At 28.6% G+C, this 21284-nt stretch overlaps 5 protein-coding genes across 5 annotated transcripts; 2 read left to right on the plus strand and 3 right to left on the minus strand.

Annotated features, from left to right (window-relative positions):
• Positions 1 to 840: 840 nt before the first annotated feature.
• Positions 841 to 1283, minus strand: OCT59_001590 (uncharacterized protein; the record flags this gene model as incomplete). The annotated part of the gene is made up of 3 exons (XM_066143934.1): positions 841 to 938; positions 1052 to 1209; positions 1276 to 1283. The coding sequence occupies 3 exons, from the start codon at positions 1281 to 1283 to the stop codon at positions 841 to 843; spliced, it is 264 nt and encodes an 87-aa protein (XP_065995145.1).
• Positions 1284 to 3773: 2490 nt separating this feature from the next.
• OCT59_001591 (uncharacterized protein) lies at positions 3774 to 4866 on the minus strand (the record flags this gene model as incomplete). The annotated part of the gene is made up of 5 exons (XM_066143935.1): positions 3774 to 3797; positions 3967 to 4118; positions 4208 to 4267; positions 4402 to 4520; positions 4847 to 4866. The coding sequence occupies 5 exons, from the start codon at positions 4864 to 4866 to the stop codon at positions 3774 to 3776; spliced, it is 375 nt and encodes a 124-aa protein (XP_065995146.1).
• A 323-nt stretch (positions 4867 to 5189) lies between these two features.
• On the plus strand, positions 5190 to 5960 carry OCT59_001592 (uncharacterized protein; the record flags this gene model as incomplete). Its single annotated transcript, XM_066143936.1, has 3 exons — positions 5190 to 5294; positions 5732 to 5887; positions 5955 to 5960. The coding sequence occupies 3 exons, from the start codon at positions 5190 to 5192 to the stop codon at positions 5958 to 5960; spliced, it is 267 nt and encodes an 88-aa protein (XP_065995147.1).
• Positions 5961 to 8190: 2230 nt separating this feature from the next.
• Positions 8191 to 12302, minus strand: OCT59_001593 (uncharacterized protein; the record flags this gene model as incomplete). The annotated part of the gene is made up of 5 exons (XM_025322597.2): positions 8191 to 8307; positions 8404 to 11160; positions 11271 to 11341; positions 11525 to 11631; positions 11788 to 12302. The coding sequence occupies 4 exons, from the start codon at positions 12300 to 12302 to the stop codon at positions 8407 to 8409; spliced, it is 3447 nt and encodes a 1148-aa protein (XP_025165875.2). The 3' UTR covers positions 8191 to 8307; positions 8404 to 8406.
• A 6101-nt stretch (positions 12303 to 18403) lies between these two features.
• Positions 18404 to 20990, plus strand: OCT59_001594 (uncharacterized protein; the record flags this gene model as incomplete). The annotated part of the gene is made up of 4 exons (XM_066143937.1): positions 18404 to 19299; positions 19382 to 19395; positions 19472 to 20900; positions 20974 to 20990. The coding sequence occupies exons 1-4, from the start codon at positions 18567 to 18569 to the stop codon at positions 20988 to 20990; spliced, it is 2193 nt and encodes a 730-aa protein (XP_065995148.1). The 5' UTR covers positions 18404 to 18566.
• Between the last annotated feature and the right edge of the window lie 294 nt (positions 20991 to 21284).

Consider the following 21284-nt stretch of genomic DNA (forward strand, 5'->3'; position numbering starts at 1 on the left):
TTGGAAAAGCATATTTGAAAATCAAGTAATATCAGAGAATCAAGTGAATTTTATATCGGTCAAACTTAAAATAAATCTTTTAAATTATTGGATCTTGGTAATAGTGGTATCCAAAAAAAAGGTAAAAATGTTTACCATTTAATATACTACAGAGAATGCAATAAGAATTTATAATGAAGTTGGGGAACCTAAAGCAAATACTCTGATCTTTGGAATTATTCAAAAGTTTCCAGGTAATTAAATTTATTTACTTGATTCTTAGATATCATTCATAACATTCTGATCTAATTTTTTGCAAAAATTTCTTACCAGAGCCTAGATTCAAGAACCCATTAATGTATTTTTTTTGAGACTTTTTTTCAATAAATAGTTGTTTTGTAATTTTATACATCATATATTGCTACTCCCTTAATTTTATTTTTGTTGTTGATATAATTATAATACTTTTAAATCAAGATAACATAAAAAATTATTTTAAACATACTAGATGAGAAATTTGAAAAAGGCACGAGTTAAGTCGAATGATTATAAATAATTTTTAATTATTACGTTCTGTTTTACTTTTTTTTAAAAAAAATTTTTACTATTTTCTGAAAATCCAATTTTACTTAACAAAATAGCGCCTTGTAACAAACATACCGAAATCACTCCTCTCACCGCACATTTCTTGTTGAACAAAGAAGATTTATTTTATATCTCGAATTTTTGATATTTAATAAATGGGATTTCACTCTTTTAGCAAGTTCCTCTAAATTATCTAAATCTGTTGACTTGTCATATTCATACAACCTACCCACATATTTAATTTGTATTTTTTTGAACATATTTTCTTCAAATGTTTTAAGAGTATAGTTCTTGACTTTTTTCTTCTTCTACTATTGCTTTTACTGTGTCTTCATCATCACTATCATCAACATAAATGCGTGTCGGGGGATTATCTATGTGAACGATGTGCAAGCGGGAAGAGTTAAAAAAGAGATAGGAGATTTGTTAAATATTTTTTGTTTAAGCTATGCAAATCTTTTTTGTCTTTTTTTGCACTCATCTTTACTTTTAAAGTCTTTAAATTTAGTTCTCACAACAGTAGTATGTTTGCCAATTTTGATTTTTAAAATTTCTTCAATTTTACTAAGTATTTCTATTTCTTCTGCCTGGTCAACTACAAATAAAATTTGGCTTATCCCTTCCGGCATTGAATGATTACTAGTCCTATCTTATATAAAATTTCTCCTTCAGTTAACTTAACTTTAATATCAACCAAATGATATATTGTACCATTCCATATTCTTGGAAATCTTTGAGTTCCTAACTGTGCGTTCATTTTATTCGAAGTACTCAGTCTCACATATTACGGATTTACCGGAGTTAGCGTTGCCAATTATTAATAGATTCTCTCTAAGCATATTATGTGGTTTTTTTTTTGCTCAAATATTTGAAGAAAATTTGTGCTTAGGTACATTATTAGTGAATCAGTTAATAATCAAAATAAAACGTTTGCCACTGCGCAGTGTTAATTTTTCGATAAAAAGTTACTGTGCGGATGGCGCACAATTTGTTGTGCGGCAAAGTGGTATGGCTATACTACTATAATAGGTACTGTAATACATATGCGCCCAATCACATAAGGATATTTCAAAATTCTTTGTGCGGCGCATGCCGCACATCCTTTCTAAAAAAGGTGTGCGCAAAATTCTGATCATGTGCGCTGCGAACATGCCGCACAGTGAAAAATAAACACTGCCACTGCGCACTGCACACTTATGAAAAATGATTGGCACACTGCAAACACTTGCTCCAATAACAACAAACTTATTTACTTAGATATAAGCAAATGTTTCAGTTTGGAATTTCTTTGAGTGTTCTAATAGTAAATTAATATAAACAACTGCGAAAGAATATGAGCAAAATGGTACTAAGTCAAAAAATAACTTGAAAATATTCAGGAGAATTTACAATAGTTGGTCGTACTGGTGGTGGTAAATCCACGTTGTCCAATGTACTAACTGAATCCGAAGACTTTAAGGAAATGGGTGCCCAATTAGCATCACAAATTTCCAGAGAAAAAGGATTTGAATTGAATGGGAAGAGTTATAATGTGGTTGATAGCATTAGGATTGGGATACTAAACTATCTACTAAGAAATTATTGATTGATGGAAGATTCACAATGGAAGAAGCAAAATATTTAACTTGCTTTTAAAGTTTTATTTTCGCATTTTGAAATCGGTTACTATTGTAAGAACTGAGAATTTCAGTAACTTAAGAATAAAAATGAGCGTGAAGCGGACGAGAAACAATCGCGTAATGAGAATAAAATTATTGCTGAAATAGTTAATCATAATCTTCCGCCGAATCTTCAAATTACCGATGAAGGAGATGATGATACAGTAAACAATAATAAAAAACAAGAGAAAGATCAGGAAAACTAATACTAGGCTATTTAGACAAAACATGTTCAGGTAGATTACTTCAAATTTAAAAACGTGGGATCAGAGTAAATCGTAAGATATTTATTTTAGTATATATTATTTTTCTAAGAAAGATAGAATAAAATATACATATTTATGTGTTGAAGAAATGCGATTCGTGAATGTACACGCTTTGCGGTGTAATTTCGACTGCAAATTACTAAACAGATATCTTAAGAAGCTAATTTTGTGATACTATCATACTAAGAACTTTGATCGTATTAGAATTGCAAACTTTCAAAGGAATGAATGAATTTCGGAATTTTATAGAAAAATGCAAAGATAAATCCCAGTGAACCTTGACCTGTTTCTAATATGATTAATTTGCTCTTTATCGTATTACATATGAACGTGTGTATAGTTAATATTTTAAATATTTTAACATCACTATCCAATAACTGTGTTTAATTCGTGTTACGTGCAAAAAGATTACGAGTTTATTTGGTTTCTCGGGTTTTTAGACGAAACTTAACATTTTTCGAGTTCGGCGAGAAACGCAGTGCACAAATAATACAACTGGAACTCCCGGCTTATATCCTATTCGTATAAACATGAAAAAATTTGTCATTCTTCGTGATACACATTTATTATTATTGTCGTCCAAGTCATGCAGGTTCTTTGTATCAGGTGAAGTAAAAGGTTTAAATGTGATATTTTTGGCAATCCTTAACACTTAATCAGTGATTTTAAGGTTTCTGGGCTTCTTATTATGAGACATAAACAGAATAAAATTTAATGAAATGTATTGATTTATTATTATTATCTGAAGGAACGTTAATAGCACAGCTTTAGAATTAAGATTTTATATGACACACAGTTTACCGAATCAATAGAAAGTTATTTTGGATTATATTACATATTTAAAATAAATTTATATTTAAAAAAAATTATGTAAAAACATTTTTCGTGTAGAAATTTTCCTTTTGGAGTTGTTTATTTAACAAAACTTTATCCGGTAAATAATGGGTTTGACCTATGTTAATGTGCATGTGTAATGTCCGTAGTGAAATTGAGATTAAGATGTAGGAATAATCCAGGTTTATTTGCAGTTAATAGAAATAAGAATGTTAAGTCATTAAGTCATTATAAACCGTTATAAACTCGGTATTTTAAATATGTTACTTGTGAGAAATAAATACTTTAATAAATAAAATCGAGCGCGAAAATGATAAAAAAAAAGAAAAAAGAAAAAAATATTGCGTAAGAAACGAATCAATTGCTAATTATTCATATTTGTTATATTTGTTGATTATAAAGAGGTAATTGAAAAACAAGAAAACAATGAACAAGGTTAAAAACTACGCTATTAAACTACTTGGCAAGAAAAATACTTCAAATAAAAAAATATAGATTAACAGTCGTTAAATCGCGAAAATTTTACCAGCAATTCAGATAGGAAAATATATTTGTTTCAGTATCCCAAGTTTTGATTTTTTAATAAAAAAAAATAACAAAAAGTCAAATATAACTTCATCTAATTTTTTACACACAATACATACATGATCTAATAATATTTCTCTTGATCTTTTTCTTGTTCTAATGTTCATATCATTAGCATTATCATCATCAATAATATTTGTCGGGGGATTATCTATGGATGACATCGTCATTTCGTTTTCCTCGCTCATTATTCTTTTATCTACATCACACTCTAAAATTAGGAAAATTGAAAATTAATCCTTACAATAGTAACAAGATCATCGTTTAAAATGGTATCTTTCAAAAAAAAATTGTATATACTTTTTTCTTCTGCGAATCTTCCATCGGTCAAATTAATTTCTGTTGCTATTGTTCCCAATTCTAACAGTATCAATCACACAATATCTGGTACCTCTAAAATTAAAATATCCTTTCTGAATACGACCTTCGTTAACTGTTTACTCATTTTCCCCGAAATTTTGAGTGTCAGTTATCACTGCACAAAGCAGATTTACCACACCACAACCAACGTTGCCAATTTCCTAACCATAATAAATCAAGAGCATTTACTTTGGAAATAAAATTACAAGTACCATGAAAATGCACTCTAATAAAACTCTTCGGGTAATTGGACCTAGAACATACATTAATAGAAGACAGTTCGAAGAATCTACAAAGTTTCAATACATTACGCGGTAAAAAATTGTGTAACAATAATCACATTATTTGGAAAAATTTTTTAGTAGATCGTCGCTGTCAAATTATTGTTTTCAAGTTTCAATCAATTGAGATTAAATCTTTAATTTGCTAATTTCATTTTATTATAGAGCCTTTATCAGATACAATATTAAAACATGCTAATCAAGGAAATTTAAGAAAATATCTAAAATAATTTTAATACTTCAATGCCAGATGGCCTTGGATATTTGGATATTACATTATGTGAATTAAGATGCTTACATTTCAAATGAATTATTCATAGAAATTTGGTATAATAATTTAAATCATTCCACTAATTGATTCAATGTTATTTATCTTGTTTTATAGCATGTTTATTAGTTTACATCTTGGATCATCTAACTCCTTAATCAAATATATTCCACTTCTGAAACAATTAAGAAGCTATATCTAGTTCAACAAATTCAACAGCTAAAAATATTGAACCACAACATTTCAGGAATATCAATTACAAAAAAAAATAGAAAGTCCGATATCTTTCTCTTATTATGGGAAATTTTAAGCGGGCCCTGATTATCCGCGAGATCTATTTGTTACATGTATATTAGGTTTACATATTAGTTTTATGGGTCTTAGAGAGAAACAAATTGAATGTACACTTTTAGAGTATCAACAACTTTACCAAAGGTGCTGGAACGACGGTCCAAATTCAAGACCCGATATCGAAGAAGTAAAACAAATTTTAATTAAATAAAAACTAATGAATTTCCTATTCATCGATAGTTATGCAGCCACAACCTCTTCAAGCATCACAATATTATTGATAGTAAACAATCTTAATTATATACGACTCTATCGAGATGAATTAGTAACTTCAAGTATAGAGGTTGATTTTAAACGGTTATATATATTTTTTATTTACTTCATCGTAACCTCCAAAACTCGATAATCAATTAGATGAGAAAAGAAACCAGGAATTTGTTAATAATCGGCTATGCTTGTAGTGGTAAACCCACATTGTACAATGAATAATGTTGATTTTGAAGAAAGCCAGTACTCAGTTGATAAAGATAACAATTTCCGGATAAAAAATTTTTGAATGGAAGGGAACGAAATGTCTTGTAGTTGATATCATTGGAATGAGAAATAATAAGTTAATTTAAAAAGAGAAAAAATAGCAGAAATAATTTATGTGATGGCGGAAGGAATAAGCCAAATTTATTTGCGGTTGACGGAAAATTCATTTCAAAAGAAGAAAATACGTTTCTCTCTCTTAATGATTCTATTTTTGAAGGGTTAATTATATCGAGAAGATCCTCACAAGTTAGTAAATTTATTTTAATATTAATGAATATAATTAATTATTTAATTATTTACTATTTTAAATTAGATATGACTTCGGCTTTTACAAACAAAGATTTTCACTAATAAACCAATTAATCTAAAGGGAAGAAAGAAAAATTAGGAATTAATAATAGTTGGTCGCACCAATAGTGGTAAATCTACATAGTTGAAGTATTAGATGGTTCTCATTATTTCGAGGAAAGCGTTGGAAAGATTAAGATGTGGTTGATACTGAGGTAACTAAACTAAATATAATAAAATCGTCGGAAGGTATAAGAGATTATTGACGGAAAATTCATGACACAAGAATAGAGCTATTTTGACAACGATATTCATGAACATATTATTGTGAGGACTAAATTTAGTAGCTTTAAAAATGAAGACTAGTGCAAAAAAGATAAAAAGGATTGTGTAAGCGGAATGAAGCAATTGCTATTATTTCTATGTTGATGATGATTATACCCAAAAAAATACTGAAGTATTTGGAGAAAGTATTTCGGGGGAATTACTAAGATCATAAATATATGGCACTCGAGGTGATTAACAATTTTGATAATATTATTTGTAATGAATTTCGCATTTTATTTTTGTATTTAATAAATACAGTAGGAAATATAATTAAACGTTTTACAAGTTACAACTAGAGAGTTGATATCGTGATGATTATAATACTAGGTAAATTTTTAAATGATGGTAATAATGAAAATATTTAAGTCGAGCTCTTATTCACTCTTAACAATAACACTTGAGAAATATGACAACAATCAACTAAGTTTCAGTTGATATAATGTAATTAAAGCTGGTTTAAACGAGTCTTAATACTGGGCGATATTAAATAAATAAAAATGAATCATTCAAGTATTTAATATATATGCGAGAAAACTAACTAGAGACCGCAGATTTCGTCGAAGGAAGGTTTTACCTTGGTTTACTGGGGTATAGTACGGAGGGGATTAATCTGTCTTTAGTTAGAATTTTGATAGAATTCATTTAGGGTTTTTTTAGCGATCTTGCTTTTCCCTCATTTGTTTTCTAAGTAATTGTAATTTATTTTTTTTTTGTATATATGTATATTAGTTCCGAATACTCAGTTATAGGGGATTGAAAAATTTAGTTTTTCTTTACTCTGTGTTTCTACTTTAATTATAGAAATCTCTGATTTTAGATAATTAATAAAACGCGCTACTGTTTGTTTTTTTTTTAAAAAAAAAGTATATAATATATATATTTTATTTCTATTTTTTAATACAGTCCAATAAGAATTTAAATTTGAAGTTCAACTTCTGGTTTGATTTTCCTCGTACCATACTGTAAATCCCACGTACTTTCTCTGACTACCATCAAACTCGAATTCTCTTTCAAAAAAATTCCTAATCTTGCTAATTGAGCCGCGTGTTTTCCTCAAATTCATCAGTGTCACTTAGTACATTGGTTAGCTGGGATTCGTCATCACCAGTATGACCAATTTATTTCTTCTTCTTATAATGTTCGAATTAGTTAATTGGAAAATTAAGTTTTGTATTCTCCAGTCAAGCATTAGAAACAACTCTCAATGGAACTATCTAAGCTCAATAATATTGGGACTCTCAGATAAAACAGTGTCTTTTAATTTAAGTTCGGACAGCTTAAGCTTAATTATTAATGCTTAACTAGCCTAGCAGTTCTAGCAGGTAGCTATTTCTGCCTCTTCTGACTTTAGTTTCACAATCTTGATCGTTTTGTGATCGATGATCGAAATAAAATAAAAAATATGTTGTTTGCAAATTGGATATTCAAAAGTCTGAAGGTGTTAAGACTTTATGTGACCTTTTAAATTTCTTTTTAATAATAATTTTATTTGATACATTAGAATCGCCTTTATTTTAAAATAATTTTTTTAAAAAAAATAAACAGGTTATTACAAAAAATAAATAACTTAGCTAATATTAAACCATTTTGAAAATATTATCTTAGATGTTACTAAAACAGAGCTTTTATAAGATATATTTATTTCATAAAAGTGTAAGACAGTAAATGAGTACAAAAACTTAAATGAAAGTGCGATGACCTTTCGTATTCACACGTGATTGTACGTTCGCTGATCATTTCCATATTAGTAAAATTTTTTTTTTATCATACGATGTCTATAGTTGAGGTTTTGAGCACGAATTTCTATTAGAGGTTAGTTGATTTTCTGAGACGCGTTTTATATAATCAAGTTTTTTTTTTTAACGATTATAATTATTTTTTGTAATGAAAAATTTGAAGTTATACACTATAAAATTATACATGACACGTTATGTAACTTATTAATTATCGTAATTTTACACGTCTTTTATTTATATACAACTTCGAATGTTTTATAATAGCTATTAATATAGAATTTGAACATTGAGAAAAATTTTATGGTACAAATTGTTCTAATTTTGTAATTTTGAATTACATTGATGGAGGAACAAGATTATTTGTTAGTTCATGAAAAATTTATATAAACTCAAAAAAAAAATATCTTTTACCATTTAACGATATCTTCCCCCTCTTCCACTTCTTTTAAAATCCCGATAATCGGATGAAGGTGGCGAAGGTCGCCTTGGATCTCTTGGTGGAGGTTTATAATCTTCCGAGTCATTACGTCTGTCCTCTCTCATAAATCTTCTTGTCCGATTATGACGATTTCGATCTCGATCCGAGGTTGGTCGATTCCAATGTGGTCTGTGTTCTTTTTCTCGCTGTTGTGGTCGAGATGCTTCATATTGTGAGTGATTGTAACTTGGTGGATACGCGTTATAATGTTCAAATTGAGAAGACGTTCCTATTGACATTTGTTGTCTTATGGGTTGCTGTTGTGTAACACTACTTGGTGAATCAGATATTACGTGATGCCCATACTGTACCGGCATATTTTGTTGCTGAGCATGTGAAGGCGGTGGCATGAATTGTGATTGAACAAGAGGCGGTCCTTGTTGAGGAGGAAATACTTGTTGCTGTGGGTGCTGCTGTGGCTGCTGCATTGGAGGTATCCATTGTTGGTGTGGTGGTTGGACTATAGGATAATTTGGAGGAGTTTGAATTGGTAATTGCGATTGTTGTTGCTGCGATTGTTGAGAGTTCCAATACAATTGCGACGGTTGAGAGGTCAATTGAGGAGGATGTATCATTGGTGGGTTAGGAGGAGGATACGAAGGTAGTCCATAAAGCCCATTTGTTGAGACAATTAATTGTGATGGTTGTGCATGTGGAGCTTGCTGAATACCTTGCGAGACATTACTATTCAAACTTGGAGGATTTTGATTATTTTTAGCTAATGATGACTGTAAAAATGCCGAAATTGTTGTTGAAGGTAAACTAATAGAACTTGTTGGCAGTGGTGCATTGAGTTGAATTGATTCATTGCTAGCAATATTAGATCCAATATTTGGTAGAGCTATCACTTTGGCCAAATTAGCAGTAGATTCAGAATCACTTTTTTCTTTCTTAGTTGCCCTATTATTTATCTCGTTGATATCATGAATACGTTTTGTTTTATTTGATTCTGCTTCAACAATTATTATAGCACCTAATAGTAGCCTTGTTGGGCGCTTTTCAAGAGATAAAATTCCATTTAAATCTAAGAAAGTCACGACGTCTGGAAGTTTATCTTCAGGTTCTAATGAGATTATATACATATCTCTTACAGTATTATATGCAGGTGCAACGCGCCCATACCGACGCTTCGTTTCTCCTGATGTTTTTGGTGCGTAATGTAAAGAATTAAATATAGTTTCAAACTCTTTATTATTAGGAGAATTTTCATCAATATCAAATCTAATAATAGCTATATCTTTACTAGGTGAACACCAACAGTCAACTAAATAATTATCAACATCCTCAATTCTGGAAACGTGACCATTAACTATTATTGATGACGAGAGATATTCATCCCAATTCCGTTTCTTGTCACGTTTTTTTGCAGCAAGAAGGTCCGCATGTCCTGAGAAATCTCCAATTTTCTTATCAAATACCAATTTACCCCTCCATACAATTTCAGGTGCAGTATTTATAATTTCATTTGAAGGAGATTTTAGAGGAGACTTTGGAGGAGACTCCGGAGAAAATCCAGGTTGCATATCTAAAGGACTTCCGGGCGAATATTGATATGACAAATTTGGAGGCGAATGCATTGATGGCGAATCAACTGGCGATGCACCCTGTGATGCTAGAGGGCTATATACCATGTCTTTATCGTCAAAAACTAATTCAGGATGTACATTAACAGAAATTTGCATAGTTCCACTATTATCATCATTTTTATCAGCAGGTCCTTTTGGTATATCCACACTGGTTGATATGTTATCAGATAATGGATTGCTTTCTGAATCTTTTGTTGTTATTATATTATTATCGTCCGAATTTGTCCAATTTTTCAGAGCTAAGTCTTCAAGTTTAAGCTTAGGCCTCTCAGTAACGGGAGAAGTAAAACTTGCATATGTAGGAGAATTACCTTCTTCCGAATAAGTGCTAGTATCTTTTGGAGAATCCCGAGGAGAATCTCGAACATTTTCAATTATAATTAATTCTCCTTTATGGGTTGTCTTAATTCTTGGACCGGTATCCTCACGTTTTAAAATTGATCGTTGTAGACTTTCCCTACGTACTTTAGCCATTAATGCTTTTTGTTCAGGATTTGCCAATTCTTCGGAAGACATCATAACTAAAGTTTCAGGGAGAATATCACCTAAAAGTATTCTACGCAACAAATTTTTTTCATTTTTAGGATCATTTAAGCTTGTAATCAAGCTTCGAACTTTAGTTTTGTAGTCCTGTCCGATAATACCTTTAGCAAATTTATGAAAAATTGCTTCTTCAATTTCATTGGCAAGTTGAAGTCCGAGTTCATGAGGTATTTTATCTTTTTCAGGAAAATCAGGTTCTTGAATGAGTTCAATATATTTATTAGTGAATAATCCTTTAAGTTTCTCCGGAAATACATTTCGTATTTTTGGACGATTGTCATCGGAACTTGTAGTTTGTGTTTTATTAGGAGTAGAACCAGATTTTGCAAAAGTAGAGACAGGCTTTTTTACTAATGGCGAGGATTTTATTTTTGGTAATATTGGACGTGGCGTCTTCTTTGATTCCGCAACTGAAGATTCAAGCTGATTATGTACTAATTCTTTATCTTGTGATTTTTTGATTTCCAGTATATGGCCTTGAATGAAACATTTATTACTACAGTAAGGATTATTATCACGTGCTTTTTCCGTACAATTTTGAAGCTTGCACTTTGGCGGTTCCTAATAAAGACAAACGTATAAACAATATTAACATTTTTTATCATTTCTATTAAAGATAAATCATTGGTCTCGTCACTTCTGCGTTTATATATACTATTTAAATAACTTACGATCTGCCTGGGTTCCTCGATCATCAACGCCTTCGGATCGATACCCGTTGCCTCCACTGTGGGGCAATCTTCTAAAAAATAGAGAAGGAGAACTTAGTGAAAGATCCTTATTGGCGCATCGACCAATCAAAATAAAGAACGAAAATGGCGCAGTCTATCAAATACAACTACGTAATTGTGCTATCTTAAATTAAACGAAACCTTCTCCTAACGTTATGTAAAAATAGCGAAGAAATTATCTTCACGAAACACACCTTGAATTAAACTTGTTAGCGTTCTAGTTCCTTGACAGTTTGGGCACATATATTTTTCTATCTCTTTTGCTTGTTGCTTTGTTAAATTCACACACCTAATATGATACCTGTATTATTATTGTAATGACGTGGTACAAGTAATATAACAACATAATAAATAAACACAAAGATTTTAATTTCCAATTCGTTTACAATTTGGGCCATTAAAATTTACAACATAAAAAAATTTCTTGTAGTCTTTATTATTATGAAATAAAACTTGCCACTCGTTGCAGAAATCACAAATAATCATTGTTCCGTAAGATGGACCTTGACAAACACAATAAGGTCCCTTATCTTCCGGTTCATTTTTTTCTTTTTGAATTTTTCTTCTACGTGGTTCAATACCGGGTGTCGGACGTAATTGATTTGCATACCGTGTTCCATATGAATGTCCCTGAACTTTCAATGACTGGCCAGGTTGGTCCATATATGTTGAGTCTGTTAGGTACTGTGAACTTGCTGCTACAGGATTTATTAATGCTAACTGTGTATTATTATTTTGAACATTTTGAACAGGATCATGATCCCATCCTTCTGTAGTATCAGACACAAACTGATCTCCATTATTAAATGAATTAACACCTAAACCACCAAGAGACTCTACTTCATGTCTCGAGGAGTCATTTATATATTGAGATATTGAAATACTATCTATTTCATTTGACTTCATTATACTATCATCCATTTCACCATAAAATGGTAAATTTACATAATTGCTATATTCGCTACTTTCCATATTTATTAAACTATGTAAGAAAAGAAAGGTCTACGAAGAATTTTTATATGTGTCAACAAAAATATATAAGTTGGATAGTTTTAAAGAACAAGCTCCTCTCAAAAAAAAAAAAAAAAAAAAAAAAAAAAAAAAGAGTACCTATGGATCTAGTACGATATCTCTTTTTATCACTTTGTTACCTTAAGAAATACGAGTAAAATTAGTTAAACTTGACTGTGAATCACGGTTGAATAAGATTCTAGTTTGTAGAGTATCTATAATCTCTCGGATCTACAGTGAAGTTGTAATTGGAAAAGCGAAAAAAATTTCTCTCTTAAAAATGTGGCTAAAGTTGTACAAACCTATGTGGTATCACGTGCAAATATAACGTTTCTATTGGCATTCTATAATTACTAAGCTAACCAAATTTGATCTTTGTGCAGCAAAATTTTCAGCCTGCGCTTTGACTTAACCGCGGCTCCAAAAAATATAGCAAATGTATTAATTAACACTTAACAGATAATGAATAATATTAAAAAATTAATTTTACATAATATACAATACATAAATATAAATTAGCCTAAAAAGTACAATTAATAGGATTGTTTAAAGTATCTAATTTTATAATTATTTATAAAAAGACAAATTAAAATATTTTTTAGGTTTAAATCATTTTTCTTTTGCCCTTTTTTTTTGCTATATTTCTTTTATTCTTTTTTTATTTCTCTTTATGTTTATTATTATACATTAATAGATAAATATCATAATTCTTAAATTATATAGTTTTTAGAATTCCAGAAATCTCTAAAATAAGTTATAAATCATATATTTACATTTTTTAAAAGTTAATAATTAGTTATTATTAATAAATTTTTATTTTTTTTTGGCTGCAGCACATTTGGATATTTTATTAGATAAGCAAAGTACAATTCAATATATATACAAATACAAATTAAAAAAAATAATCTAATTTATTAAATACTAAACTACCTGTTATTTGGAAAACAATCATATGTATGCTGTTAATTAGAACTGGACTAAGTTCTCCTTTTAGGTGTTTTTTCTTAGAAAGGAATCAGAACTCCGCTTACTTATAATAAAGGTTAACATAGTAAATTAACCCTTTATTAATAGTTTTTACCAGGGACGATGATTTTATGATGTGCTCAAATATAAATTATATATGTGCTATAACCAAAATATGTGATGTGATTTTTTTCAAAAATTTTTATATTATGTGATATTATTTTATAAAAATACAGCATTATTTGAAATTATTTAATTAAAATTTTAAAATTTTTTTTATTTTTTTTTATTAAAAGTTAAGTTTTAATGCCATTAACATCATATTTAATTTTTTGAGAGATTCCTAAGATAAATTTTGACAGTCATTATCTAAAAGAGAATTATACATAGAAAAACTTCGTTCAACACTACAACTTGATACTGGAAGCCAAATATATTCTAAAGCAATTTTGGAAAGGATCGGTAATTATGTTACCTTATTTAACCAATATTGATTTAATTCAATTTTGCCAAGAACTTCATTGTTACCTAGTCCACAATAAATTCCCCATTCTCTTAATAATTCATCTGGTGGATTGGCAAATTCATGAATTGCATTATATTGCCAAATATCTTTTTGTGAAATGTCTCCAGTATAAATATATTTAGGATCAAAGACTTAGCATGAATAAAAGAGGCGTCAGGCTGGATGATTGGGAATATGTACAGCAAATTTATTATAAGCTGCTTCAAATGCTAACCAAAAAATAACATAAAAATCTTCTGGATTAAATCTAAGTTGAATAATTAAATTTTCCAAAGAGCCAAAATTAGATGAATTCCTGTTGGCTTTTTTGATTGCTGAAAAAAATCAAAGTCTTGAACAAATTCATTAGCATAAAAAGAAATAAAATTAAGGTAAATTGTAATTGTGCCTAATTTTGGCTCATCTTGTAAGCAAGAATTGATAGATTCTAAAGTATTATGCTTTTTGTCATTTTCATACTCTTTTTTAAAAAAGGAGGGCCAATAAACAATATGTTTCTTTACATAAAATACCATTCAAAACCAAGAATTCCAACGCATTTTATTATATAAAGGAATTTTGCATGGTAATGAAATTCTATGCATTTTCAAATGTGTTAAATATCAACATCTTCGAGCAGGAGAATTAACAAAGACTTCTTTAGTTTTATCCAAAAGATTTTTTAAAATAGCAAACCTTGGTAATGTTCTCCATGTATCTCTAAATGTTATTTATTTTGATATATTTAATTAAATATTATTTATTATCTTATTTTAATAAAAAGATCTTTAAAAAAAATAAAAAAATATTAAACTACCTACCCAATAAGGTTTATAATATGCGCACAACAAGGTACATAAATTAATTGAGGCATTAAAGGCAATAGAACCTCTCTATAACATTTCTTCATATATGCGGCAGAATCTGAGAGAAACAAGCGAGGTAAATTAAAAGATATATTGTATGTAGTGAGTATTGTCATAAGGGTTTATCCCATTGTAATATTATTCACTTTTTCAAGAAAATTAACAGAAACTAATTTTATTTCATTTTGATATGCAAAAAGTGTGTTTACTATGCTTCTAGCACAATCATCAGTTGTTTCATCCATAATTATAACTACAGGTTTTGAATAAAAAAACAATTTAAGATACTAATGATACCTTTCAAAAACATTAGGTAAGTAAATTTGTCTTAAGGTTAGAGCTTGAGGAATAGAACCTCCATTTTTAACATGTTTTTTAAAAAAAGGAAATAAAGAATTAACTTTTTCAAGAGGAATATCTGCTATTGCAAACGCTTCTATAAGATCTTCAATAACTTGTTTTTTTAAGTCAGCTGCCACTTGAGTAGAAACAAGAGTAAGTTGTTGTGCTTTATTTTGCTCTTCATGACTTTCCATATTCGATATATGTTTTTGACTATTACAATGATTATCTACAGTAGATTTTTGTCTCCATTCTACAGAAACATTACAGTAATTACAAAAAAGTACTTTATCATCAACACGAAAAATATCCTCATATTCATTACATCTAATATAAACTGATACATTTTTATAATTTCTTTTTCTTTTCAGCATTGCAAAAGTACGAAAAAAAAAAAATAGATTGGATATAAATTTGATAATCATAAATTTCCCCCTTAACTGCGGATTATGTATTAAATCATAAGACAAATCCAAATTATATAATATTATGTTGTGCAAAATTCAAATTATGTATTTGTCGTATAATTATTTGTTTTATGTGATATTATGCAATTACGTAAAATTATCATAAGACAAATCCAAATTATATAATATTAATATTGCGGCAAAATTCAAATTACGTATTTGTCATATAATTATTTGTTTTATGCATATTATGCAATTACATAAAATTATCGTTCCTGGTTTTTACCTTATTTTTTTCTTAAATTCTATTGGTTAATTAGCTAAAAAGAAAAAAAATTATAACAATGTAACATAAAATTTCCTTACAATAGAATCTGCAAAGAATTTTATATATGATTTTTACCTTAGGCTTAGGGGTGACTTATCTTATAAAGTAAATAGTATGCTAGAAAATCCCTTCTTCTGGTTTATGTTTTGTGAGTATTTTGAAAATTCACTATAACTGTAATATGAAATCTAGAGGTAAAAAAAGAAAAAAAGGAATAACAAAATAAAAGTTAGAGTAAAAAAATTTTATAAAAAAGGGTTAAAATTAATAATCTAATACAAGCTATATTATCTAGTATTTCTAATAAATTGATCTGATCAGATTGGTAATATAGTACAACCTAAATTAATTGTAAAAAAAATACATTTTTTGTAAATATCTTGTAATCTAGCAATCCAATTTTAATAAACTTTTTTTTTTTAATCTGTTTATTAATATAATTTATAAAACAAAAAAGTTATTATTAAAATCCAATCACTAAATTACGAGATAATAATATTTTTAAATTCGGTTTAAATTAGATTAAATTCAAATCAGATTAGATTCAGATCAGATTATTAAAATCCTAATTTAATCTGGATTTTTAGGAGTATTAATACCATTTCACTATTTATATTTCCACTCAAGTTCTTTGATAACTTTTATCAATTAGGCCACACCAATTTTTGGATTTTTTATGTAAAAAAAATACATGTAATTTAGGTTGAAATTAGACAAATCTTTAAGTCTTGGCTGAAATTATTATCCAAAATTTTTGCTTACTCTTTTGGTCAAAATTTTGGCCAAAATTAATGGTAATTCTGGTTATATATTGTATTTTATGTATTATTTTTTGTCCCCTCCCCCTAGATTAAGATCTCCTATGTTATGTTCTGATACATTAAGATTTTTACCTTAATTCTACTTTTAGTTGAAATCTTATTTTGATGGCCTATTTTTAGGCCTATTCAAAATAGACAAAAAGTACTTTTTCCATTCACCTTTATATTCTTTAAAGTTGAATTTTATATCCTACCACTACTAATGTGACCAACTATTAATTGCTGATCCATATATAATTGATAGAACAGATATAGTAAATTATGATGTTATGTTTAATAATAAAAAAAATGTGTTTGAAATTTCTTTTTTTTTCATGTCAAAATCCTACATTATTTCAAAAAACTTGTTGCAACTGGTAGTATTGTACCAGAACTTCATTATGATCTATATTTGTATGACTGGTGGATTTTTCTAAAGAAAAAATTCAAGAAAAACAAAACATATTATTCTATTCCCTTATGCTTAGAATTTGATCAACTTAATAATAATCCATTTATTATATGTATAATTTACAATATTTATAGCTCTCTACAACTTGGCTATATTTGTGAAGGAAAAGAACAAAGTAGTAGTATTAATACAAGTGTTTCTGCAAATATTACTTTTGTTTATCAATCTGTTTTTAGTAGTAAAACAAATATGCAGGATTCTCTTATTTAGATATTGACCAACCTGAAACAGCACAAAAATTATTAGAAGAAGTTACATTTCGTCCTTTTATTATTGAAGTAGAAAATATCCCAATTTTTGTTAATTGTCTATGGTAAAATTACTATATCAAAAACAAATAAAATTGGCCATAATTATGCAGTATCATTATTTCATAAATACAAAAGAGTACAATTAGTTTTTTATCAATATGTTGATAATCTTTTTTAATTATGTTACTAAATATATAGATATTTCACCTAATGCTATTTGAAAAAAAACTGGAGTTTTGACATCTACATTAGGTGGAACTTTATTTGTTATAAATCATTCTTTAACTTTATATAGAATAAACCAAACACATTAAGAACTTTATTCATATAAATTACCTAATGAATGCATACTTGCAAATTGGAATAATGATATAATTATGGAGCATTTATATGAATTGTATTTAAAAAGAAATATTAGACAATCAGTTGAATGGCATCAAGTATTTCAAAATTGGATATAACAAAAAATTGAATTATATACTCATCTTGGTGATATATACTGTCTTTTCCAATTTTTTGACTCTGACAATTTTTTTCAAATAGTCTAGTAATATTTTTCTTGTCTTTATTCTGGCATCATCAATTTTTTTTTTTTTGATATTATAAAGGGATTGTTTACATGAAAGACACCATTCTCAAGCACTTTTAATTGATAGACTAATGAGTGATCAGATTTATCAAAAAAGTATCAGAAAGTTACAAGAGTTTCAGAAAGCTTCCTATTTTGATGAACGAGCTAAAAACCACCTTCTTTCTTCAATGATCTTCAATTGATAGAAACGCTTCAACTGTTGCTTAAATTTAGTATAAAAATGAGTTCTCAGCAAGATTTTTTTCAATATAGAAAAAATTATTTAACTTTTACTCAAGTTATTATTATTATAAAAAATAAAAAATTCCGTAGCTTAATTTCAAACTATAAAAAAGATATGCTCAAGCTTATAATTCTATTGATCAAGATCTTAAGAACGTCCTATCTAAAGGGCCAGTGAATCATAATGCAGGTCAAAAATCCAATTCTTGCCGGCATTAAATACTATAAGTGTGTTGCTATGTTTAATTAGGTATCATCATTGTTACATCGTGAAACTATATATTGGTAGAATTTTTTTTAAAAAAGAAGTTTAACCATGCAAGTACTTTATGTTAAAATTCCTCACGTACCAATTAATTGTTACAATAAAATTAATTTATTGACGTTAATTGTTCTATCTAGTAAGAGCTGTTTAACATTAAAACGTTTTTGGTTATTTCTATAGTGAACTATTGTAAACAGCCCATCTTTAACATGAATATTGGTCAAGAAAGTGGGATTAAGAATTTATTAATTATTGGCCATACTAATGTTGGCAAATCCACATTATGCAATGTACTATGTGATGCGAATTATTTTGAGGAAAATGATTATACAGCTAAAAAGACTAAAAATTTCCAGAAAAAAGACTTCATATGGAAAGAGACAAAATATCGTGTGATTGAAATTGGAGTTAGTTTAAATGATAAGAAAGATTTGTATAATAAACTAGGTGAAGTAATCTATTCGATGCCAGAAGGGATAAGTCAGGTATTATTTTTGATTGATGAAAGGTTCATGGCAGTAGAGATAAGTACGTTCAAGTCATTTGAAAAAGAAATTTTAAACAGTGATATTACTGAATATACTACTATTGTGAGAACGAAATTTGGGAACTTTAAAATTGAAAAAAAACGCGACGAAGATAAAGATCAAGTGATTTATGAAAGTGAAGCAATTGCTAAAGTAGTTAAATTATGTAAAGGTCCCATTTATGTGAACAACCCTCCGATAAATATTACTATTGAAGACGATGATGATAAAGAAAGAGTTGAAAATAATAAAAGAACAAGAGCAAGGTCAAGAAATATACTATTAAATCACTTGGAGACTGCATGTCAAGAAAAATACTACAAACTAACAACTTGGGATGAGTTATATAATAAAATTGCCAGTGTCAAATCGAACGGGACAGGAGATATTGCTGAAGAAGTGGAACGTTCGCTAAGTAAGTAGTAATTTTAATTACATTGGATGAACTTTTACTCGAATTATTATATTAATAATCTGTGACTTCCAAACTCAAATAGAGTCAGAAAAAAAAGTAAGTAGGTCATTTTAATTAATATAGTGCACGCTTTGCTTCTTCCTATTTTTTAACAGCTCCTCTTATACTTTAGGATGAAAAAACACAACAAACAACAAGGCAAAAAAGTCGAAAAAATCAAAAAGACCAACAATGGTTTGATGAAAAATATTCGAACGAGGAAGTTATAAATATTGTTGGTAGAAAACGCTTAAACCTTGCTGGTTCTTTAAAAATAGAAGACTTTAAAAATTTAAAAAATATTAGTCTGAAGAAACTTAAGATAGCCAATTTGGAAATAAATAATTGTCCTCAACTTAATATTATCAACATGTCTGAACTTGCTAAACTTACGAGTTTATCAGTGACTGGTTGTTCAAAACTGATCGTGCTTAATTGTTCATTAAATGAGTTAACTAGTTTGGAAGTAAGTGGTTATCATCAACTAAATAATATTCTCGACTTGTCTACGTTTACTAAACTTACGAATTTATATGTGAGAAATTATTCAAACCTAACTACGCTTGATTTTTCATCAATTGAGAAGTTAATTAGTTTAAAAATAAGTGGATGTCTTCAACTCACTAATATTAACAACTTATTCAAGTCTTCTAAACTTGAGAGTTTATCCGTGATTGATTGTCCAAAACTTACTACGCTTAGTTATTCGACAAATGGGTTAACTAGTTTGGAAATAATTGGTTGTAAACAACTTAAAAAGATTTCCAACTTATCTAATGTTCCTAAACTTACGAGTTTAACTTTGATTGATTGTCCAAATATAACCAAGCTTGATTGTTCATCAACTGAGAAGTTAACTGAGTTAGAAGCTAGTGATCTTATTGAACTCAAATGTTTGAATACTTCAATTAAGACATTGAGCGTTAATCTTTGTCCGGGTATTAAAATACTTGATTGCTCCAATAACGATAAACTTATTAATTTAGATATAAGCAACTGCACCGAATTGGAATTTCTTGATTGTTCTACTAGTAAATTAACTAGTCTTGGTATAAACAACTGCAAATTCCTGTTGAAAGAATATGAACAAAATGGCACTAAATCTAATAGGTTTAAATATCCTCCTGACTTGAAGATTATTGAGAAGAGAATTATGAAGAACTTAATAATAGTTGGCCGTATTGGTGGTGGTAAATCTACGTTGTTCAATATATTAACTGAATCCGAAGACTTTGAGGAAAGTGGACGCTCAATTAGCGTTATTAAAAATTTCCAGAAAAAAGATTTTGAATGGCATGGGAAAAGTTTTAGTGTGGTTGATACCATTGGAGTTGGGGACACTCAACTATCTACAAAGAAGGTTTTATATAAAATATTAGATGGAATTTTTTCTATACCGGAAGGGATAAGCCAAATTTTATTTGTGATTGATGAAAGATTCACAACGGAAGAAGTAAAAATATTTAACTTGCTTAAAGGATCCATTTTCGACATTTTTGGTATTCATATTTTTAAATATGTTACTATTGTGAGAACTAAATTCAGTAATTTTAAGAATAAAAGTGAGTGTGAAGCGGATAAGGAACAATTACATAATGAGAACGAAAATATTGCTAAAATAGTTAAATCATGTAGGGATATTGTTTATGTAGACAATCCTCCGACCAATTTTCAAATTTTTGACGAGGATGATCAAGAAACGGTTGCAACTAATAGAAGAAAAAGAGAAAGGTCAAGAGAAATATTATTAAACTATTTAGATAAAACATGTCAGCTAGATTGTTTCAAATTAAAAACGTGGGATCAGATACGTGAACCGATTGCCGAATATTTAGAAAGTAACTGTGATGATGTACCATCGGAGTTAGAAAAAAATCAGACACTTATTAAAATTAGTGAATTATTTTGTTCAATTACTTAAAAATTAATATTCAAAAATAAAGTTT

Source organism: Rhizophagus irregularis, chromosome 10 (assembly GCF_026210795.1).
Source record: "Rhizophagus irregularis chromosome 10, complete sequence".
Taxonomy (NCBI): Eukaryota; Fungi; Glomeromycota; class Glomeromycetes; order Glomerales; family Glomeraceae; genus Rhizophagus; species Rhizophagus irregularis.